The sequence below is a fragment of the Mercenaria mercenaria genome, chromosome 3 (genome assembly GCF_021730395.1).
Source record: "Mercenaria mercenaria strain notata chromosome 3, MADL_Memer_1, whole genome shotgun sequence".
Taxonomy (NCBI): Eukaryota; Metazoa; Mollusca; class Bivalvia; order Venerida; family Veneridae; genus Mercenaria; species Mercenaria mercenaria.
The window spans coordinates 42,372,575-42,396,032 of record NC_069363.1 but is presented as its reverse complement, the minus strand read 5'-3'; the positions used below and the strand labels follow the sequence as shown (position 1 = coordinate 42,396,032).

General features: G+C 33.9%; 1 protein-coding gene across 1 annotated transcript in view; it reads left to right on the top strand.

Moving 5' to 3' along the window:
• Positions 1-23,458, top strand: part of LOC123525812 (metalloprotease TIKI1-like) — a 71,694-nt gene that overhangs the window by 15,368 nt on the left and 32,868 nt on the right. The window contains exons 6-8 of the mRNA XM_053539670.1: positions 2,891-3,025; positions 7,063-7,623; positions 19,508-19,829. Coding sequence (XP_053395645.1) covers positions 2,891-3,025; positions 7,063-7,623; positions 19,508-19,829 — 1,018 coding nt within the window. The remainder of the gene's footprint in view (positions 1-2,890; positions 3,026-7,062; positions 7,624-19,507; positions 19,830-23,458) is intronic.

The following is a 23,458-nucleotide window of genomic DNA, read 5'->3' as shown; positions in this document are numbered from 1 at the left end:
AATTTTGTATGAATGTTCAATTTTAAAAGTTCTCACAGTTTCAGTTTGAGGTCATGGATATGTCTATGATTCAGAAGTTAAAAAACAGGATTTAGTCAAAAATATGATAAAATCTAGAAATAAATTACAGATACATATTTCCGGCATACTTCCTGAATTCTTTAATTTAAAGTTTATTACCGGTATAGGAGAATTTAAGGTTTGACTGTCTTTGAATTTGTAAGAAAAAGAGTAAGATATTCATTTTTTGAAACAATTTTGATTTGTCTATTAGTTTGATACTTTAACAGTATTTTAGTTATTATATGAGCCGTGCCATGAGAAAACCAACATAGTGGGTGTGCGACCAGCATGGATCCAGACCAGCCTGCGCATCCGCGCAGTCTGGTCAGGATCCATGCTGTTCGCTAACAGTTTCTCCAATTCCAATAGGCTTTAAAAGCGAACAGCATGGAGCCTGACCAGACTGCGCGGATGCGCAGGCTGGTCTGGATCCATGCTGGTCGCAAACCCACTATGTTGGTTTTCTAATGGCACGGCTCATATGTCGTCACTGTCAGACAGTGGGTCAGGCACAAAATCCTGAATCAAGAGGTTGGCGAATGGTATTTAGATAATCTATGCATCTCTGAAGTCATTTGTCTATCAGCTCGGATTTGCATGAAGTTGTAAAAAAAAAAAACACATAAAAAGGTAACCAGTGTACCTTGATTATGTAGTGGTAGTAACTTAATCAGAGTACTTCAGATTCTTTGTTAAATTTTTTGCTCCGCTATTCGGAGAATAGGAGTGCTATTCTACTCGCTCTGGCGTTTGCGTCGGCGTGAGCTCTCTTTGTTAAAGTTTTTCAGCAACCTTTGTTTTTCTTTGTTACTATTGCTTATATCTTACTGTAACTTCACACTAACATTGTTCAGCATGCAAACAAAGTATGTGCAGGGGCTGGGCCCATTTAATGATTATACCCAAGGTCAAGGTCACCAAGGTGTTATACATATTAAGGTTAAAGTTTTTCGGCAACCTTTGTTTTTCTGCCATATCTTTGTTACTATTGCTTATATCTTACTGTAACTTCACATAAACATTGTCCAGCATACAAACAAAGTATGTGCAGGGGCTGGGCCCATTATACATAAGGTCATTGTGTTATACTTAGGTTATTTTTAAGGTTAAAGTTTTTCGGCAACCTTTTTTCTGTCATATTTTGGTTACTATTGCTTATTATTTGTGAAATAGGAAATTTCAAGTTAGCAGCTAACTTGAAATTTCCAATTTCACAAATTAGTGTAAAGTAATGTTTACTGAAGAAAAAGAAACAAAATAAATTCAACCATAACAAAATAATTATAAAAGGTAGCTGCCTAATGACTCTTAATTAAGCATGAAAATAGCTTTGTTCTTTCAAAGCAACTTGTTTCCTTTGATTTTAATGGGATCAAAGTGGTTAACCTTATAACTATTTGAACCCTTGTAACTAGAACTGGTGAACTCAGACATTATAATCATGTTAATACACCAGTTACCTCCCTTTATCACATTGGTTGCAGAATCTGATATTTAGTCTTATTTATTATTTATGGCATAAAAGCAAAAAAATAGTGAATCAAAATTCAGCCATAATTCAGTGAAAAGGAATCAGATGAGAAAAGGAACTTATAAAGTTTCATATATTGAAATACCATTACTTGTTTGATATTATGCACTTTTTTTTTTTGAGTGGCTTTTGGTCAATAGTTGAAACTATTGCTTGAGGTCCAGAAGATTGAGAGCAATATCTTTTATCTATAAACTATCATTGACTGGTAAGCTAGTCGAAAAGTGTTTAATAGATATTATACCAGATTTCCTGGTATATTCTGATCCCAGCTAGAAACTTAAATAAGGACTTCCTTGTAAAAGCAGCTCATAAACTACAGATCCAGCAGTCATGTCTCTTTCACCCCCCCCCCCCCCCACCAACCCGCAGTACAAAAAAGTTCAGGGAGCATGATTATATTTTTGATAATATTTAATACTGATTAAGTGGTGAGACTGAATGAAAGTCAAAAGTTATCTTATCTTTTTTTACAGTAAGGTATTCTTGCTGCCAAAACTGCATGGCTCCAGGGCTCCCTAGAACTTGTGGATAAATACAGGTCGTCCAACACGACATCTACATGAAAATGTTGCAATGCATCTTTCCTGGATATGTCCGTAATATGTTCTTTCTTGGATTTTTCAGCCCATTTTATCATCAAGGTATGCCAAGGTTCAAAATGGCATTGGCTGTCTTGAATATTGAAATAATAGGTTCTTGAAATAATTCAACAGAAGATATCGTGACATAATTGTAAATCTTAATCAACATATCTGTCTAACTGACCACTCTTGGCAGCTTTTCTTCGACTGCCACTGATATACTGGCGTCCCAGAAAACACTAGTCAAGCCAATTAATCAATTTGTTTATCGCGCCAACCATTACTTTTTGAGCGACCCTACACGTGCTGACGTTTGACCAATGAAAACACGCGTAACAAATTACACGCACCTGTCTGTTATTCGGTGTATTTCATTCATGGTCGTACAGCAGTAGCTGACAGACAAACTATAGGAGATTAGCAGCCGAATCCTTTGATCTTTTTCTTTTGAAGAAAAAATCCATTCATTCATTCGTCGGCACAGATTCACTACATGGTTATTATACGGAGATAAATATACATTATATTTTTACTATGTTTAGTGGCCGATAAATGATTTCAAGGTAGAATACGCAAATATTTTTACTACAGATTAAAAGCATGGACAGGTAACCTTATTATAAATTAGCGCTATTTGGAGATATATGCAGCAAATTAAAATACTATGTAAAAATTAATGGAATGTATGGTACGGAGTATTTTGCTATAATGACTGAAGATGATGAAAATTGTAACTTTCCAAGTTATAATATGTGTAACAGTTTTTCATCAAACTTGGTGTGCAGTTTTGAAGGCAAGACGAAATGAAGAAGAAGAAAAATACAGATCGTGTGGTACAGACAACCAGGTATCATTTTTATTGTGTTTATTTAGAATTTATGTATATTTTAATTGAATATATTTTTAGACCTTCAATATTTTCCAAAAAAAACAATATTTTGGGAGTAGGTTACTTAGTTGAAATTAATGAAAGACTGATTAATAATGCTATAATGTAGATGATAGAGGATATTGCATAAGTATCTTTTCATGTAGAATTTATCAACAAATAAAAAAAAATGCAAGGCTCTGTATATCACTTTATTCAACATTTTTTATAAAGTTTATGTGGAAAGACACTATATTCTTTTAATACATACTGTAGACCTACAAGCTTTTTCTGTTGAACATTTTTCTTCCTTAATTTATGTTTGACAAAATTAATACATCTTACATCAACATCAAAATGTTCCTGCCACAATTGAATGAAATTCCAGAAATTGACATGCTTTTATTTCTCTCCCGTTATATAAAACATGCAATATAATAAACTTAATTAATAATTCTGTGTGCTTTGACAAATTGTAAATTCCCTATTAATTCAGAATTTTTATTTATGTATGAAATTAACAATTTTGTAGCAACACTTCTACTTAAATGAAGCTGATTTTGAATATATGTAGGCTGTAACAGATCAATTACAATTTTAGATTAAGTTTGGAGATAAGAGGGGAAAGATAACCAAGTTTCTTCTGTTCATACAAATGTCTTCAGTTATATAGGATTATATGATAGTATGACCTAATGTGGGTGGTCAGACCTATCCTATCTGATTTGATCAGGGGTTGCAATGATCTTCTTGTCTGTTATGTAACTTTTGAGATAAAATTTCAGCTTATATTCAGCCCTATTAGGGAAATTGATCATGCTATTACTAAAAGATGATATATTTAATCATTGCAGATTAAATAAAACCTTTCTAGCACACTGTGGCAGGACCTTTTATGGTGTTCCCTAAAAAATTATAATTTCTCAAAAATGCCAACAGACAGAGTGTGCTACCACATGTCTTTACCTTGCAAGCATCCTAATTAGCATCCTAATGGACTTGCCTATTTTGTATTTTTTTTGTGTCTAGATTAGTTAGAATAAAGAACACATTTCATAATGACAACTTAAGCATAAATATCAAGGCTAAAGTTGAAGATTTTCAGTTAGTATTCTGTAATCAGTAATAACTAGAAATCTCATCTTTTCTAGATAAAAACAAGAAATCTTTATTAGCAATAAATTCTAACTAAAGGAAATCTTTAGCTAATAAACCCAGAGTATTTATTATATTAGCAAATATTTGAAGAATGTATAAATATTGTTTTGAAAATAAAGATTAACATATGGTTACAGGTGTGAGCATTAAAAATTCAAACACTTAGAAGGTACCTAATACTTTTTTTTTACATTACTAAAACATTCTCACACTACCACAATTATTAAGCTATTGTGTTTATAAATTCTTCAATGATTGACCACTCAGATTTCTATTATAGGCAAACAATGACCACATTATACAGGCCCTGGTATGTAAACAGAAAAAGTGTGACACAAAAATATTATTTCTGATTGCAAGTGATTTATCAAATTAATCTCCCATTGAGAAGTAAATTAATTCTAATGAAAGCACCTGTTGTGCTACCTAGGGAGATAACTATAGAGGTTAATTGACTTTTCTTGTAGACTGTGTTACTTTGTTAGCACAATTCCTCAATGTAAGAAAATATGTGTCAGAATTCCTCAGATATTCCAGTCTCAATCCTCAGATATATCAGTCACTGACCATCTGAAGCAAATTTTCTTCATAATTAGCTCATCTAATTTTTTGAAAAAAAATGATGAGTTATTGTCATCACTTGAGCGGTTGTCGGCGTCGGCGTCGGCGTTGTCTGGTTAAGTTTTATGTTTAGGTCAGCTTTTCTCCTAAACTATCAAAGCTATTGCTTTGAAACTTGCAACACTTGTTCACCATCATAAGCTGACCCTGTATAGCAAGAAACATAACTCCATCTTGCTTTTTGCAAGATTTATGGCCCCTTTTGTACTTAGAAAATATCAGATTTCTTGGTTAAGTTTTATGTTTAGGTCAACTTTTCTCCTAAACTATCAAAGCTATTGCTTTGAAACTTGGAATACTTGTTCACCATCATAAGCAGACCCTGTACATCAAGAAACATAACTCCATCTTGCTTTTTGCAAGAATTATTGCCCCTTTTGGACTTAGAAAATCAGTTTTCTTGGTTAAGTTTTATGTTTAGGTCAGCTTTTATCCTAAACTATCAAAGCTATTGCTTTGAAACTTGCAACACTTGTTCACCATCATAAGCTGACCCTGTACAGCAAGAAACATAACTCCATCCTGCTTTTTGCAAGATTTATGGCCCCTTTTGGACTTAGAAAATATCAGATTTCTTGGTTAAGTTTTATGTTTAGGTCAACTTTTTCTCTTAAACTATCAAAGCTATTGCTTTGAAACTTGCAACACTTGTTCACCATCATAAGCTGACCCTGTACAGCAAGAAACATAACTCCATCCTGCTTTTTGCAATAATAATTGCCCCTTTTGGACTTAGAAAATCATTTTCTTGGTTGAGTATTATGTTTAAGGCAACTTTTCTCATAAACTATCAAAGCTATTGCTTTAAAACTTGCAACAGTTTTTCACAATCATAAGTGGACACTGTACATCAAGAAACATAACTCTATCCTGCTTTTTGCAAGAATGATGGCCCTTTTTAGACTTAGAAAATCATGGGTAGGACAATATTTCTATTATACAAAAAAAAATCAGATGAGCGTCAGCACCCGCAAGGCGGTGCTCTTGTTTTGTTGTTGTTATGGTCAAGTTATTATATTGCTTCAACCTCCAAGCAGGATTCAGTCTATTGTGCATTTAATAGTCTGATTTGTGAATAGTATGAAACAGTGTTGGCCGACTGCTACTGACATGCAAGTCATTCAGTAAGAGTTTTTTTTCTTCAAGTTTTGACTTTAAACACAGCAAAATTTGGTTTTGAAGTAGAGGCAGGTAGCAAGCACAGATTTAATGTAAGGAGTCCTGTAATAAATGATTTGATAAAACATCAGTGAGTTTGAATATCTTATGCAATTAATTGAGACTACGTATAATTAATGATGTAACAAAACTGTGCAATTACATTTTTTTCTTGAAGAAATTATTGTTATTGCTCTGTCATATATCTCTTTGATGTTTAAATTTATGAATATTTCTCTTTTAATAAAACATGAATTTTGAACCCTCACAAACAGTTAAAAGAAAAATATTAAAATGAGATGATGTATGTGCAAATTAAATTATGAATTAAATTATGTTAATTTACACATACTTTTCATTTTCTCATTCAGTCATTGACTTACGGAGATCGCAATAAGTTTATATTATCAAATAATCTTAACATAATATTATAAGTTACCTAAGTGTTTGAAGAAGGTCGTGTTGGCTAGCACTTGCTGTAACATTAATCATTCCTGTAGAAAAGTGGCCTAGAAAAATAAGAAATTCAAAAAGCTACAAATTCTCTTAGTATGATTAGTAAATAAAACTGCCTCGATAGCCTAGTGGTAGAGCGTCCGCTTCGAGTGCAAGATGTCATGGGTTTGATCCCTGGTCGCGTCATACCAAAAACGCGAATAATGGTACGAGTAGCTCCCTTGCTTGATGCTCAGCATTACAAAGGAAACTGGCTTCTCTTCTCTCAATTACTCTCGTAGCGATGGGTTCCATCAAGATTGAGGTGTCGAGAGTGATTAATATTATTTGTAGAACTTGCTTCACAATCGACCTAAAATAAATTAGTACATGTATAAACTAGTAAAAAAAACAACATGAAAATACAAGTGCATATTTATGAATTTTTTGGATGCAGTCTAGTTGTTTTCCTAAAGATTTTTCACTTTTATGGAAATTATACCATTGAGCCAAGAACCCAGTTTAAAACCATCATTTTACATTATTGGGGATTTGTTTAGATTTGATAAAAGTTTACAGGGTTACATCAAATACCCATATTATACGATGACTTGTGCTTTGAAAATCTGTTTTATGTATTTTAGGATGGGGTTGTACGATCATTTCTGTGGAAGGTGAAACGTGATCCACCATCGTACTTCTTTGGAACAATTCATGTCCCATACACTAGAGTATGGGACTACATTCCAGAAAACGCCAAGGTTGCTTTCAAACAGTCGGAAAACATTTACTTTGAGCTAGATCTGACAAACCCTTACACAATGACTTCATTAGCAAATTGTCAGTTATTACCTCATGGTGAAAATCTTTCAAACGTTTTGCCGAAAGATATTTATACGAGATTAAAAGAACATTTGGATTATATACGAGAAAAAATGCCAAAATGGATAACTCCAGATCAGAAGGGTAAAGGCCTGTATGCCGATTATTTATTCGATGTGATAGCAGGAAATTGGGAAAGGAAAAGACCGATTTGGGTGATGTTACTCGTGAACTCATTGACTGAGAGTGATATTAAATCACGCGAGATTCCAGTTCTTGATCTATATTTAGCGCAAGAAGCAGAAAGACTTGGAAAAATTACGGGTGCTGTAGAAAAAGTCAAAGAACAATGTGTTCCATTAAACGATCTAAATTATTCACAGGTAGGTATTTACTTAAATATCGTTAATAGATTTTAATTTTAGTTTTGATACAGTACTGTTGTCACTAAAAAACATCGTCAGTCAGGAGCCTAGCTTTCACTAAAGTTTCAGCACCTTAAACATCGAAATAAGATGTGGTGAGAAAGCACTGGTTATCAGGCACTATTTGTCTATTATGGCTGCTGCTTTTTCCATTTTGATGTCACAGAGCCAATTAGACACACTCTGGGCAGAATCCAATGGAGGCCAAAGTTTGTCTTGTTGATGCTAGTCATTAACAAATTTGCTTGGCTTGTCACAGTTGTCAGAGGCAAATAAGAAATGTGTTTTCCCATGGGAAAACGTTGATGAATTGACCAATTATAAGACATCATTTTCTGTCTGTATTTCTTCTTTTTGATTTCCTTATAATCTGTGTCCACTTCTCAGGCTTGTTAATTGAAAAAGTCAATATTAGAGTACAGTTTATATATATATATATATAAAATGCTATTAAGGTGACCATCTTGCATTGAATCAAATACAGGAAATATTGCTGCATTTCAGGACTTCAGATTTTTTGTTCATAAACATTTAGAACCTTAAGTTAGTAACATGCTAGACATTTTTGTTATATCATTGTCACATTCATAAAAATGTAAGCTGATTGTAAATCAGTGGAAATAGGTGGCATTGAAATCTCAGTTTAAGCTCTTTTTTTTCCTTACTATCTTGTTAAGAATGATTAAACATTAACTGGGTTTTAGTAATATAGCATTAAATCCTAATTATTGTTGACCCAAAGTTATGAAATGTTTGAGCTTGAAGAGTCTTAGCACAGACTTCCTGCAGTTAAATCAGTGGTGCTATATAAGTACAGTCTTGGAAATTACAGAATTTTATGTAGACATCCTACTTAATATTGCAAACCCCAGCAGGGACTTATTGATTTGTAAAGAACTTAGGGAAGATTTCATTACACTTTGTTGAGGATAAAAGATAAAGATTTTGGATTACAAAGGCCATTTTTATAGCTAATTGTACCAGGGGGAGCATGAAATAGCAAAAATGTGATAGAGTTTTCTCTACAGGGAAGTTTTTTCCATCAATTAAGATTGTCTCTAGCAATAAGAAGTTTTATAATCAGAGTTTCCTTAATTTAAGAAATAGAAAATTCTTTATGCCTGCCTCAGTACAAAAGAAAGGACTGGACATTTACAAAAAAAAACTATGTCTTAATGGCATCTGATTTTTTGAAGGAGAGGCACAAAAATACTAGAAACTGACTGCAGATTTGAATATTATTGTCATATTAAGTATATGGATATTTCAAAATTTTGGTGGAGTAGGAAAGATTAGGAGGGAAAATGGTACACTTTCGGTATCAAAGTAAATGTTTAATTATCTTCACCTATCGTAAATCTGTCAATCATTGCGCTGATAAACATTCACTAATAAATCAAGCCAGGTTCTCCCATTTACTGGTTTAAGTATATCATGCTAATTTTACATTCATTGATCATATATAAAACATTAAAAAAAACGCTCCCTGAAATTTTGACGTGTAGGTAGATAGCATGACTTCACCCTATAATTCAGGTAGATTTTCTATTAAAAACCTCATAATCATTCAAATTTTGCTGAAGCGGTTAATTGATTCGACCTTTCGGAAGGAATAGTTACATCTGATTAAATACGAGAATGTTCAATTAATATGCATCTTTGAAGAAAAATAATTCAATTGTGTTACAAGACCTTTAAATAATCGTCAGCTTTTAGTAAAAGGCATACCAGTTCAGATAGCTTTTCATAATGGTTACAAACTTCTGATTTTGCTGATTTCATTTGTGCAGGAATGAAGTGGAAAGAAAATATTTCTTTGTTCAAACATTAGAAAAGAAACTGAAAAGTATTTCACGTAGTATTTTATGAAAGACATAGTTTATTTGAATTTCAACTGGAGAGTTTCTTTTATATTTTGCTGAAAATTCCAAGAAGTACTGTACTGTCCTTCAGCTGATGTACTACTTCGCTAGATATACAAACTGAACCAGTTTTTTTTTTAAGATATTAAAAAAACTGTTTTTCAACACTCTAATCAATTTCCTTAAGGTTTAGGAGTATATCACCAAAACACAGAAATACTTTATGAACAAACAACATCGTTACCAATATTTTACCCGACCATTACATGTTCTACCATACTGTCCTGTACTTAAAATATTCTAAAAAAGTTGTCCCCCTTTGAAAATGAACACCATTTGTAAAGAAATAAAAATAAACAATTGCTGAAAACTGTGTTCCACCTAGTTAAGTGAAATTTCAACACTCGCATGCTATTGCAAATGCATCAGAACGAACATGTGTAACAGTTCCTTGAAAATGGTGAGTTTTTAAAGGCGTTTGACTGTCCGGAAGTAGGGCCCCATAAGCCAGTCCTTTTCCGGAATTCAATGTTTATATCAGTATACTGACACTTGTTTTGTAGAGTAATATACACGCTATCATTACAAAAACTACAAAACAAGTGTCAGTATACTGATATTAACGTTGAATTCTGGAAAAGGACTGCCTAAAGAGGCCCAACTTCCGGACAGTCAAACACCTTTAAAAACTCACCATTTTCAAAGAACCATTACACATGTTTGTTTTGATGCATTTGCAATAGCGTGCGAGTGTTGAAATTTCACATAACTAGGTGGAACACAGTTTTCAGCAATGGCATTCATTTTCAAAGGGGGACAACTTTTTCAGAATATTTTAAGTACGGAACAGTACGGCAGAACATGTAATGGTCAGGTAAAATACTGGTAACAATGTTGTTTGTTTTTTAAAAATTTCTGTGTTTTGGTGACATAGTCCTAAACCTTAACTTCATTTATGTGAAACAAACAGTTGTATCATGTGCTGTCCTATCCTGACAGTCACATGACCCATTCTTTAGCTAATTGATATAGCTTTCGTGCATGCGCTTCAATTTGATATATTATGTTAACAAAAAAAACACTTTTTTTTTCCAGTTTCATTGAAATTTTATTCAACTGTTTTTGCATAGATTAAAGTTTTGATGAGATGTGAAATGACTGAACCACCCTTAGCCTTCCTCATCCATATTCATAGAGTGACATCAAAGAAAGTTGAAAGAATGTGCGTGAATGATAATGTTGCACATAATGAATGTAACACGCCATGATGCCGAATATAATACTATTGTGAACAGTTTGTTTTGCCCCCAATTTTAAAACTGTGAGAAACAGAGGTAGGCCACAGTTTGTCTTCTTATTCAATGACAGAATTTCAAAGTGCGTTGTTGAAGTGTTACTATATTCTAAATAATGATACAGAAATGTATAACGGCAGTAGAATCTATTAGCAAGACGCCTCCAACTGAATTTCAAAATGCTGATTTTGTTTAAACATAACATATTGATTGGTAACTGTATAAAGAACTTTCAAATTCCATAATTTTCAAAATCCTACCAGAAATTATATTACGTTAGATATGCATTTGAGATTTTCTTCTAAACTAAAATTACTGATAAGACCAAAAAACGACCCCAAACACCATTTCTCCGCAAAGCAGTGTTCTTGAAAATAGTTCCTTTTGATGTGACAAACAGTTATTTCAGCTATTTGTTTCTACTGGAAACATTTTTTTGAGTGACATACAGACAAGATGAATTTAAACAGAATGCAAATTTTCTGTTCACTTTTTATTAATAAAGAGAAAAGATTTATGCCAGAGGTACTTTAAGATTTTGACTGAGGTTATTGTAGACAATTTATAAAACCTGCTGTGAAATTGAAGTTTATCAGATTTCAGATACTGAATCAAAATTCTTTTGATGACAATAGAAAATACTAAAGAAGAGACATTTGACAAAGGATGGTATACCTCATCTTTTGATATGTTCTACCCACTGCGTCAGTTGAGTCTTTTGTCCTGAAGTTTTGAGTCAGATTTATCATTGATTCTCAAGTGTACTTACTTTCAAATTAATGAGGTTTAGAAAGTCATTTAAGACGACAGTGTCACCACTTGTACTTATATGGTCGTTTATCTTACAGTCACGTCTGTGCATCATTTAACTTCAGGGATATCATAGCACGTTTAGCTGCATATTTAGCTTACTTACTGCCAAAAAGAAATTAATTATTCTCGCTGTAGGATGATGCATTGTCTTCTGTAGATTATTCACTTGGCCTCCAGATTTAATCTTCTGAGCCAAAGTCTTGTGCTCTACCTGTTGGGCTAATAGGTCTGGTCCTGAGTTAATAAGGAGAGACCTTTTGGGCTTTTACGTTTGGTCCTGAAGTAAGGAGAGACCTGTTAGGGCTATGAGAAGGGTCCCCAAGTTCAGAAGAGACCTGTTCGGTTATTTAGGTTTGGAACTGAGTTAAGGAGAGACCTGTTGGGCTATTAGGTTAGGTACTGAGTTAAGAGAGACCTGTTGGGCTATAAGGTCAGGTCCTGAGTTAAGGAGAGTCCTGTCGGGCTATTAGGTTAGGTACTGAGTTAAGGAGAGACCTGTTTGGGCTTTTAGGTTTGGAACTGAGTTAAGGAGAGACCTGTTGGGCTATTAGGTCCAGTCCTGAGTTAAGGAGAGTCCTGTTGGGCTATTAGGTTAGGTACTGAGTTAAGGAGAGACCTGTTTTGGGCTGTAAGGTTAGGTACTGAGTTAAGGAGAGACCTATTTGGCTATAAGGTTAGGTCCTGAGTTAAGGAGAGACCTGTTGGGCAATTAGGTTAGGTACTGAGTTAAGGAGAGACCTCTTAGGTTAATAGGTCAGGGGTCAATTAAGTTAAGGAGAGACCTGTTGGGCTACTAGGTTAGGTACTGAGTTAAAGAGAGATCTTTTGGGCTATCAGGTTAGGTACTGAGTTAAGGAGAGACCTGTTTGGCTATTAGGTTAGGTCCTGAGTTAAGGAGAGACCTGTTTGTCTATTAGGTCAGGTCCTGAGCTAAGGAGAGACCTGTTGGGCTATTAGGTTAGGTCCTGAGTTAAGGAGAGACCTGTTGGGCTTTTAAGTTAGGTACTGAGTTAAGGAGAGACCTGTTTGGGCTTTTAGGTTTGGAACTGAGTTAAGGAGAGACCTGTTGGGCTATTAGGTTAGGTACTGAGTTAAGGAGAGACCTGTTTGGGCTTTTAGGTTTGGAACTGAGTTAAGGAGAGACCTGTTGGGCTATTAGGTCCGGTCCTGAGTTAAGGAGAGTCCTGTTGGGCTATTAGGTTAGGTACTGAGTTAAGGAGAGATCTGTTGGGCTATTAGGTTAGGTACTGAGTTAAGGAGAGGCCTGTTTGGCTATTAGGTTAGGTCCTGAGTTAAGGAGAGACCTGTTGGGCAATTAGGTTAGTACTGAGTTAAAGAGAGATCTTTTGGGCAATTAGGTTAGGTACTGAGTTAAGGAGAGACCTCTTAGGTTAATATGTCAGGGGTCAATTAAGTTAAGGAGAGACCTGTTGGGCAATTAGGTTAGGTACTGAGTTAAGGAGAGACCTCTTAGGTTAATAGGTCAGGGGTCAATTAAGTTAAGGAGAGACCTGTTGGGCTACTAGGTTAGGTACTGAGTTAAGGAGAGATCTTTTGGGCTATCAGGTTAGGTACTGAGTTAAGGAGAGACCTGTTTGGCTATTAGGTTAGGTCCTGAGTTAAGGAGAGACCTGTTTGTCTATTAGGTCAGGTCCTGAGCTAAGGAGAGACCTGTTAAGCTATTAGGTTAGGTCCTGAGTTAAGGAGAGACCTGTTGGGCTTTTAAGTTAGGTACTGCATGACTTAAGGAAAGACCTGTTTGGCTATTAGGTCAAGTCCTTTGTTAAGGAGAGACCTGTTTGGCCATTAGGTCAGATACTGAGTTAAGGAGAGACCTGTTGGGTTATTAGGTTAGGTAATGAGTTAAGGAGAGACCTGTTGGGCTATTAAGTTAGGTACTGAGTTGTAAAGGAGAGACCTGTTTGGCTATTAGGTCAGGTCCTGAGTTAAGGAGAGACCAATTGGGCTTTTAAGTTAGGTACTGCATGAGTTAAGGAAAGACCTGTTTGGCTATTAGGTCAGGTCCTTTGTTAAGGAGAGACCTGTTTGGCCATTAGGTCAGATACTGAGTTAAGGAGAGACCTGTTGGGTTATTAGGTTAGGTACTGAGTTAAGGAGAGACCTCTTTGGTTAATAGGTCAGGAGTCAATTAAGTTAAGGAGAGACCTGTTGGGCTATTAGGTTAGGTACTGAGTTAAGGAGAGTCCTGTTTGGCTATTAGGTCAGGTCCTGAGTTAAGGAGAGACCTGTTGTGTTATTAGATTAGGTACTGAGTTAAGGAGAAACCTGTTTGGTTAATAGGTCAGGTGTCAGTTAAGTTAAGAAGAAACCTGTTGGACTATTAGGTTGGGTCATGAGTTGAGGAGAGACCTGTTAATAGGTCAGGTCCTGAGGTTAGGAGAGACCTGTTGGGCCAATAGGTTGGGCTCTGAGTTAAGGAGAGCTACTGAGCTAATCAGATATATGTGCCATTAGTAAGAGAGAATGCTTGAAAATTAATTCTGAAGGTATATATTGTATTGAAAAGTTTTAATATAACATTGAATTTGAAGATATAATGTTTTAGAATGATTTTAATTCTGAGAATGTAATAATAATCCTGATGATAAAGTTATGTTATCATGTATACAGAATGTCAGACGTACTGAACACAAGGTAGTATATAACAGAAAACAATCTGATAGGTGTAATAGAGAAAACAGGCCTGTATTTCCTACAAGTATACAATATACAGGTAATTTGTTAAGTGTTTTACAATCAGAGAGAAATTCACTGGTAACAAATTACAGAACTCCTGAGATTTTCAACAAGGTAATTAAAAAATTGAATTTTTCATGCATATGGCTTGCAGAACAAGAAGAGGTTCAGCTAGTGTTCTAGAAAGTGTTACCTGCAAGAACCCTGCACTGTTTGAGAATAATTTCAGGTAGAACATGCAGAATGTATAACAATGTAAATTTTTCTTCTGGTTCACAATGCAAATATGACCCTGTTTAATCAGTTAGAATGTTGTAAATACAAACATAAATAAAAATATAAAGATATTTTATATAAAGGTAATCCCTGAAACAGTTTGTCACCTCAATGCAAGAAGTGGATAACTGCATTGACTTAAAGAAGGACTTATTCACTTTTTGTGCTAAGGTGACGAGTTATGTATTTTATATATTTTATATTAAGATGTATAAATTAATAATTTGAGAAGAAAAGGCTTTAAGAGATTTTTTAATCATTGAAAAAAAAAAAAGAACTGTGAAAACAGTTCACAAAAAATGATGTTTTTACATAATGATATACAGATATATAGATTTGTTTGATGACACTTTCAAAAAGACCGAGTCCAGGGAAACAGGTTAAATTATCACCCTTATTCAGAAAACAAAAACAAGAAGATGGGAGAACTGGGTCCCTAAATTAAAAATCCCGCACCTGTTGGAAAAAGTACAACACATATATATGGGTGTTAGTCTGAGGTATAATGGTAGTATTTTTTTGAGGGGGTGTGTGTATTTCAATGGACTGCTTCAAAACTGCCCTATAATTATCTCCCGCCAATGAAATCGGGAGGGGGGTATTGAAATGGCATTGTCTGTCCGTCACATCCGTACGTCATGGGAGTGCATGCGTCCGTGTGTCCGTCCGCAATCATATCTCAGTAACTAGCAGGTAGAATTTCATGAAACTTGAAATAAACATGAACCAACATACTGCGATGATGCCCGTCAAGAATTTTTTTTTGATTGGTCAGTTTTCTTAGAGTTATTGCCCTTGATTTAATGAAAATGCCCAAAAATGTCCGTCCGCAGCCATTTCTCAGTTTTAAACTATCATGTAGAATTTCATAAAACTTGAAATAAACATGCACCAACATACTGCGATGATGCCCGTCAAGTTTTTTTTTGATTGGTCAATTTCCCTTAGAGTTATTGCACTTGATTTAATGAAAAATCCATGTCAGCAGCAATTTCTCAGTAACAAGCTGGCAGAATTTCATGAAACATGAAATAAATATGAACCAACATACTTCAATGATGCCCGTTATTTTTTTTTTTTAATTGGTCAATTTTTCTTAGAGTTATTGCCCTTTAATTGTTTAAAAATCTACAGATTTGTACGTAACAAACCAACCAATTGGTAGAATTTCATTAAACTTCTTTCATTCTTTTCCATGAACATTTATTATAAACATGTGAAGTTGTGTACCCACACCTGGTCACCACCTTGCCTTGGTCACACCCCCCCCCCCCCCCCCCCCCCCCACCAAAAAAAAAAAAAAGATAATTTTTCATTCCTTTTTATTTTTTTTCAAACCTTCCATGAATATTTATCAACATGCAAAGTTGTACCATTCCCCCACCAAACTCCTCTGCCCAGTAATGCCCACCACCCCAAGCATGCATAGCTCCGCCCCCTATTTTTTGAGTCGGCTAAAGGCTGAAAGCCTTTTGACGAGTCCTTGCTGTTCAGCGATTCTCTAAATGGACCGAATAACACGTGAGGGGATGTAGTTCAATTAGATTTCTCAAACTTCAAACAGTTCACTGCATGAATGAAGTTAAGTTGTGTTAATTCCCTTTGCTATGACCAATATACGATGTAATCTGTCATATTTATGACTTGTAATTGTGCAATACTTGAATGTAACTCATTAAGCATAAATGTGCATTTTAAGAATTGCGCAGGCTTACAAAGCTTGGGTAACATCCAGCGAAAGACAAAAAATAGTTCCACAGGGCTCCAGATAAGATGCGTATTAGCGTAAATTACGTATAGAAATAATGCAAATACGCATGTCTTATAATTTCTAAGCGTATAAAAACGTATATAAAATTACAGAAACGCACACAATGCTTTTTTAAAAACAAAATCTGAATCGTCTGGATGCGTTAGGTAACAGCCGATCAGCCTTAATTCTCCCAGATTGAACGTAAACACGCATCATATGATTTCTATAAACTTTGCGTGGGTTGAATTTTGCAGTCAGTAAACGGATAAATTATCGGAAGAAGAAGCTCTTACTGGTTTGTTTCGTTACTACTGATATTAAAAATGATTTTAATTCTTATTTTTCGAGAAATAAACAAATCGGCGAAACATTAAATTGTATTTTCTTGTAGTTTTTGAAATCGAAAGTAGATCGTCTATGTTTGGCTGCTTTGACGAAACGAAACAACTTTTTTATGAAAAGATTTAAATAAGAGGTAATTTAACCATAAACTTCAATGTCAGATACTGCCAATTGCTGCTAAATGTCTTCGTATCATCACAATTTGTAAAATATTTTGTTGAAACTGGAGAAAAGTGTAATCGTATCCGGATATAATATTTTGGGTAAATATCGAGCTGTGTTATGAAATTTTAAGAAAAAAACTAAAAACAAACTGAAACTGGTAGACTATACTGTCAGTACATCAATCATTAGCAGTACATCAATCATTAGCCGACTCAGGCCCTTCAGGCCTTTGATTTTTAATTTTTGATTTTCCATCAGTATTTATAATCAACATATGATGTTTTGTACCCTCACCCAGTCACCCCCGCTGCCCCCACCACCACCACCAAAAAATAGCATTCATTTTCTGTTAAATTGGTTCTGACTAATGAAATTATTTGCCTCTTAGTAACATCCTTAATTTTTTGCGGGATACACTGTTTTGCCGTTCCTCACCACAAACCCTTTCGGCGGGGGATACCAATTCATCGAATTTGCTTGTTTATTTAATATGGGTATAAATTTATGCCTGATTTTTCATGGAGATCTTTTGAAGTAAAGCTGGAGAAATTTATGCAAAAGTGAGGATTCATAATGACTTGCAAATTAGTTCATACATTCTTAATTTGTTTATCTCAAACATTTAAATTGATAGATAAGATAACTTTGCTGATGGCAAATAAAAAATATCTTTTTAACAGATATACTTGTGGAAGATTAAGAAGTTATCTCAATATTTCAACACACACTGCAAAACAAACCCCTCATCATTGAACTGTTTATTTCAATAAAAAGCACATTCCATGGGTGGGCTATTGATAATAAATTGCAAAGTGAAAATAAATTGGTAAATAAAACATAAAATCAAACGATTTTTGTATTGCAAGAAAAGGTGCTTTTTATGCAACTTTCTTGTTTAACACTCGAAATGAATATAAATATTAGAGGATACATATGATTTATAACATGTCAAAGAATTATTAAATATATATTGAAAGCACTTGCTCCAACCCCCTCCCTGCCTCTTTCTCAGTCTTTTTTAATTTTCATATCCAAGAAAGTGGGAGCTCTTGGGGCTCAAGTACTTAATTTACAGGAAATGGACTCACAAGTGTTTTAAATAGGAAATAAGCTTTCTTCACAATTATGATCCTATAAATAATCAAAATATAGTTATCCAGGTGTCCTACCATGAGTAACTGCAAAACATTTTGGACTAGTACTGTTCTAAAGTAAACAAGCCCTGTATGATTGTTTTGCAAAAAAGAAAAGAACAATAATTGTAAACATTTTCAAGCAGCTTGAATTGCACCAGGTAGGAGGAGATAGATAAAAAGTAAAAAAGATATAGAGTTCTTTACATTCAAACTAAGCATATAAATTTTGTAAACATAACAGGTGGATTATTGTATCTGCCAGATCAAAGGACATGAAGTAACAGAAAACATTGATTTACAGGGGCTTCACACACAACACAAACAGTAGTTTGGATTCCTAAATAAAGATTTATTTCACTGGCAAGACTAAATTTGCAGTTGCTTTAAATCCTCTTTCGAAAACAAATAATTGTATCAGGTACATAAAAGAAGAAAAAAATATTTCTGAACTGTTTAGATACCGAATAACTTTAATTTTGAAGACTGTTTAAGATTATTGAGTAACGTCTCCCTAAAGCTCGACAAGAGGTGAGTTGGAGTCAGGTAATATTATACTGTATACTCGTCGGCAAGTTTTTATTTGATTGCACGTTTCTTTTATAGTCTAAAATTTACATTTCTGTTTTTGAATCACTGCATATGTAACAAAAATTATGAATTATAATTATGCGTGAAATTTTTATATTCTTTATTTTTCTGTGACAAGCAATAAAATTTGCTTTACTTCAAACATTCATTAAAAATAAAGAGAAGGTTGTGTCTTGTATTGTTACAATTATATGGGCCGTAAAAACAGCAGCAAGTTTTTATGTGGCCTATAATTGACAGCTTGTGCTTCAGCGGCAAGTTCGTTGTTGTTTTTGTCAAGGTTAATTGGAACATGCATACCTTTCATTAAACTGATATAGGAAAGATATCTAGTAAATTCTACAGATTAAAACTAGCATCATGTCTTGAAAAGTATTTAAAGCATTTGAAATTTCCTGTCTGGAAAAAACATCCAGAAATATTTCAGGTTGGTCACCGCCACTGCAGCAATGTTTAAAATAGAGCTAATACATGGCAAAAATGAATTTACAAAGTAAATTGTCTTGATGATATATATTATCTTTCAAATGGTATTGTTCTTAGTTTTGAATCTTCATAATACACTTACTGAACAGTAATATTGTGTGCCTTAAGGTTATTGGCACAGCAAACTCAGATATTGGCATGAAGTGTAAGTAAGAGTGCTGATATCATTGTCATTTAATGAATTTGTTTTATTATATACCTAAAACATGAATTCCAGTTATTGTGTTATTGGCATGAGCTAGTACATCAGTTTTGATTTTACTTCAAAGACACTAATTTAGGCTTATAGAATTGATTATATAAATTAGTACCGTTTCATAATTATTATGAAAACCTACAACTTGCGGTACTAATACCTGAGAATTCTCTCCACGAATTCAAAACTTGTATCTTTTTATTATATATTTATATTATATATTTGTATTTCAGGTTCTGTTTGCTTTGAACCGGACGTTAGGGCAACACGAATCATACAGACTCTCAGATAGTGCAATACCTTATACCACAGACGATCTTATCCATCATTACAACTGTGGGGACCTAAATGACATCATATTTAACAAAGACTCTACGCAGGTCCCAAACTTGTTAAACCATTCTATACCTCCTAGTGAAATAAAAACAGCAGAAGTTATAAATAATTATTTCCAGACGGAGCTTATAAACAAACGGAATGAGAGAATGGCAGACAGAGTAGCAAGTCTTCTCAACAGTCATCCACATGAAAGTTTCTTCTTTGCCTTTGGTGCTGGTAAGTGTAAAGTGTATGATTCTCTCTAACAGTAGTCACAGTACAAGACTTAGTGAATTATACTCCTACAAGCTCACTTGTATAATCCTGTCCACTTCCAGACAGTTTTCCCTGCTTGAAGAAGTGGTAGATTTGTTCCTTTTGCAATATGTCTCTAGGGCTAAAAAAGCACAAAAAATGCTGCCATTTGCAAAACAAAAAGGGGAGACAACTTTTTTAAGACAGTATGTGTTTCTATATCCTATTTCTGAAAAATTGAAGTAATAAGCTGTTGTCAAAGAAATCGATAGAGATATTTTCTTTTAAACAAATTTCTTTGCCCATTGATTTCTCTTTTAAGAAGTGAAGAAAAAGACATATACATTGTCTCGCCAAGGTACAATCTTTTCTTCTTGCAAATGGGGATGATATGATGATGTTCATTTTTATATAAAATCATCTTTCTAGACCTTTGTCATTACCTTCGGTCTCATCAAAAGAATAAAGGAAAACAGTTCATATTTTGTCAGTCATGACTTTGTCATTTGTGTCTGTAATGTCTTTTGGTATATTTAACAAAATTTTGTAAAATATTTACTCTGGACTTTCACTGCAGTGTGAAACAGAATGATTTGACAAAATATATGATAAATAGATTATTTTAGACATTTATGTTAAAACCTTGTGTAAATACACTAACAAGATTTAAACTGATCCTGTTTGTTATTTCAAATCTGACCACTTTAAATGAGTTACTCAATCCATGTTTGGGGACAAGGTTCAACAGCTCTCGTAATTTGATTTTAGTAAACAGAAATAACAACATAAAAGGAAATAATCGCAAAATCAAACACTCCAACAGGGCGAGAGCCTAATCTGCCATGAAATTAATGAAGTAAAGTGAAAGGACAAAAACCATGATTTATAATGTACTAGCAGTCAGTTTACCCGCAACAATTACTGGTGTCTTCTTAAAAATGTAAAATAAATTTCAGAGCCACCAGTATTTACATATAACTGAACCACAATGATAACGCTGAAATTTTTATGGTGTTGATAAAATTGAAGCAAACATAATTATTCTGTCTTTTATTTGGTGTAATGATAACACACAGTCTAGTGTGTGGTCAACAAAATATACACGTGTGTTATTGCTTTTTTGCACAAAAACTGCATACAAAAACACTTTAATTTATCAATTTTTATGCCCCCCCCTAAGAGCACACATGAGCTGCAAATACCAGATGAATATATTGTTCAAGATTTTTAAAGGGAGGTAACTGGAAATATTAAATACTTTAATAAATCTGTATCAGGTCAAAATTTCAAATTGATCTAAAAGCTGTATTATTACCCAAAATAAGCACAATTTGAAGTTAATGTAACCCAGTTAAATATCGGGTTAACAGCATCCCAAAGCTGAAGCTTATTTGAAAAAAAATTATGTCCCTATCTAAATAGAATGATTATATCCTTAGGAAATAAGTAGATGCCATCAGCTGAACAGAATCTGCAGACAGTTTATTATTTATATTTGATTATCTGGCAATGTAAGTATTAAAAAGAGCAAGTGAGCTCACTTGGAAATAAATGGCATATTGGATTCCACTGTTTATGGCCATTATATACAAGAGTTATGATTATTTTGAACAATATAAGACATTAAATAGGATTATGGAAAATAAAAGTGTAATTCCTTATTATCGGGGTATGTTCTTAATTATTTTTGGCTATATTCTCAGGATTTTGTAGGCTGTAAATATTAATTGTTAGATACAGTCTACTCCAAAAAACTTTATATTAAATGACACAGTCTAGTGTGACTACATTTTCCCCGGTTTTGTACAGTGTGAAAAATCCAGCTTTTTTTTATTTGGCCATCAGTGCTGAAGAGATGCTTGCAAGTAAATAAGTTATGTCAGATCAATTTGGCAGAACATGAGAGTATTATGGAGTCTGTGGGGAGGCAGTTACAATCAATGATTATTATTTGCCCAATTACCATTCTGACGCCCTCCTGTTAGTCTATTATCATAGATCAACAGTAGTCTGTCTTCAGCCAAAATCTTCACACTGAATTTAGATAACACTAATGAAGGGAACCTAGTACACTTTAGACAAGTAATACTTCATTTTTCAGGAAAGAAAATTTATAATACTGTGATTCATGTATGTTTAAAAAACACCCTAATTCTTTATAAGATATCTCAATAAACAACATAACTTGATGAATATTCTTTTGCCAGTTGCAATTCATGAAATCGTCATTTAAGTTAGTGGACCCATACCAGCAATCAACAATTTCTGTTTTATTGTTTTCCCAGTAAGTATTAATTGCATTCTTTGACTGCATTTGCCTGTGTGCATGCGGAGCTACTATATATTAAATACAGAGGTACTTAATATTAAATACAGAAAAATGCTGAAAAAGTATTCATGAGAATATATATTTGTGAGAATGTTGCCAGTTGTCATAAAGATTTAGCAGTATATCACCAAACCACAAAAATATTTGGTATTAAAATAAACAACATCTTTATCAACAATCTTGCCTGTCCATTATATGTTTTACTGTACCTTCCCATACGACTGGATACTTAAAATATGCTGGAAAGTTGTCTCCCTTTAAAAGTGAATGCCATTTGTAAAGAAATAATTAAATTGCTGAAAACTATGTTAAACCTAGTTGTGTGAAATTTCAGGACGGGGACATTTTTGCAAATGCATCAGAAGAAAGATAAAAATTATGTAACAGTTCTTTGAAAATGCTGAGTTTTTAAAGGCACTGAACTGTCCAAAACTTGAAAAGTGTGCCCCCTCCCCCACTCTTTATGCAGCCTTTTTCTGTACTTCAATGCATATAGCAGTCAATTGACAATTGTTTTGTAGAGTAATGCGCATGTTTTCTATGCTGTTCAATTTTCATGCAGAACAACTTTCTTTCTGTGATTTGGTGTTGTTTGAATTTTTTTTTTCAAAATGCGGACCCAGCTATTAAAGGGTCACTACCTTAAAATCTCCTTGTTTGGTAGACTGCAAAACTTTTACTATTATCCTTCATCATAAATATTTTTTATATCTCGGTACTAAAGTGTGCATCAATTTCATTAGCTCTTTTAGCATACTAGCGGCAATTGTATCTGCCTTTGCGACCATTGCAGATCAAGATCAGCCTGCACGTCCAGGCAGTCTGATCATGATCTGCACTGTTCGCTGTTCAGTCAGTACATCTTTAGTTAATACCCGTATGAACTATAAATTAATGGTAATGTCCAAACTGAAAGATAGAGTAGTCCATTTTAGAAACTTAGCAGAGTAAGAGTTAGAAAGAAATTTATGACAAAATTAAACAAGGGTATTCAGCCTTTATACTGATGTGATGCTGTACTGTCAATAAGATTAAATTGCCTGCCAGTCTGCAGAAATAGTTTCCATCTATGTATAAGTAATTTAAGAGTTGACAGCAGAATGTTGACATTGGATAGAGGCCTTTGGGACTGACAGATTACTTGGAAACACTTGATTGATTCATCTCATAGTTTCTACAAACAGATTATTGGGCTTTAGCTGGGTTGATTTGATTACTACTCAGATCACTAAACACCAGAAAATTTAAAAATATCAAATATATTTTCATGAGCTTGTTATAT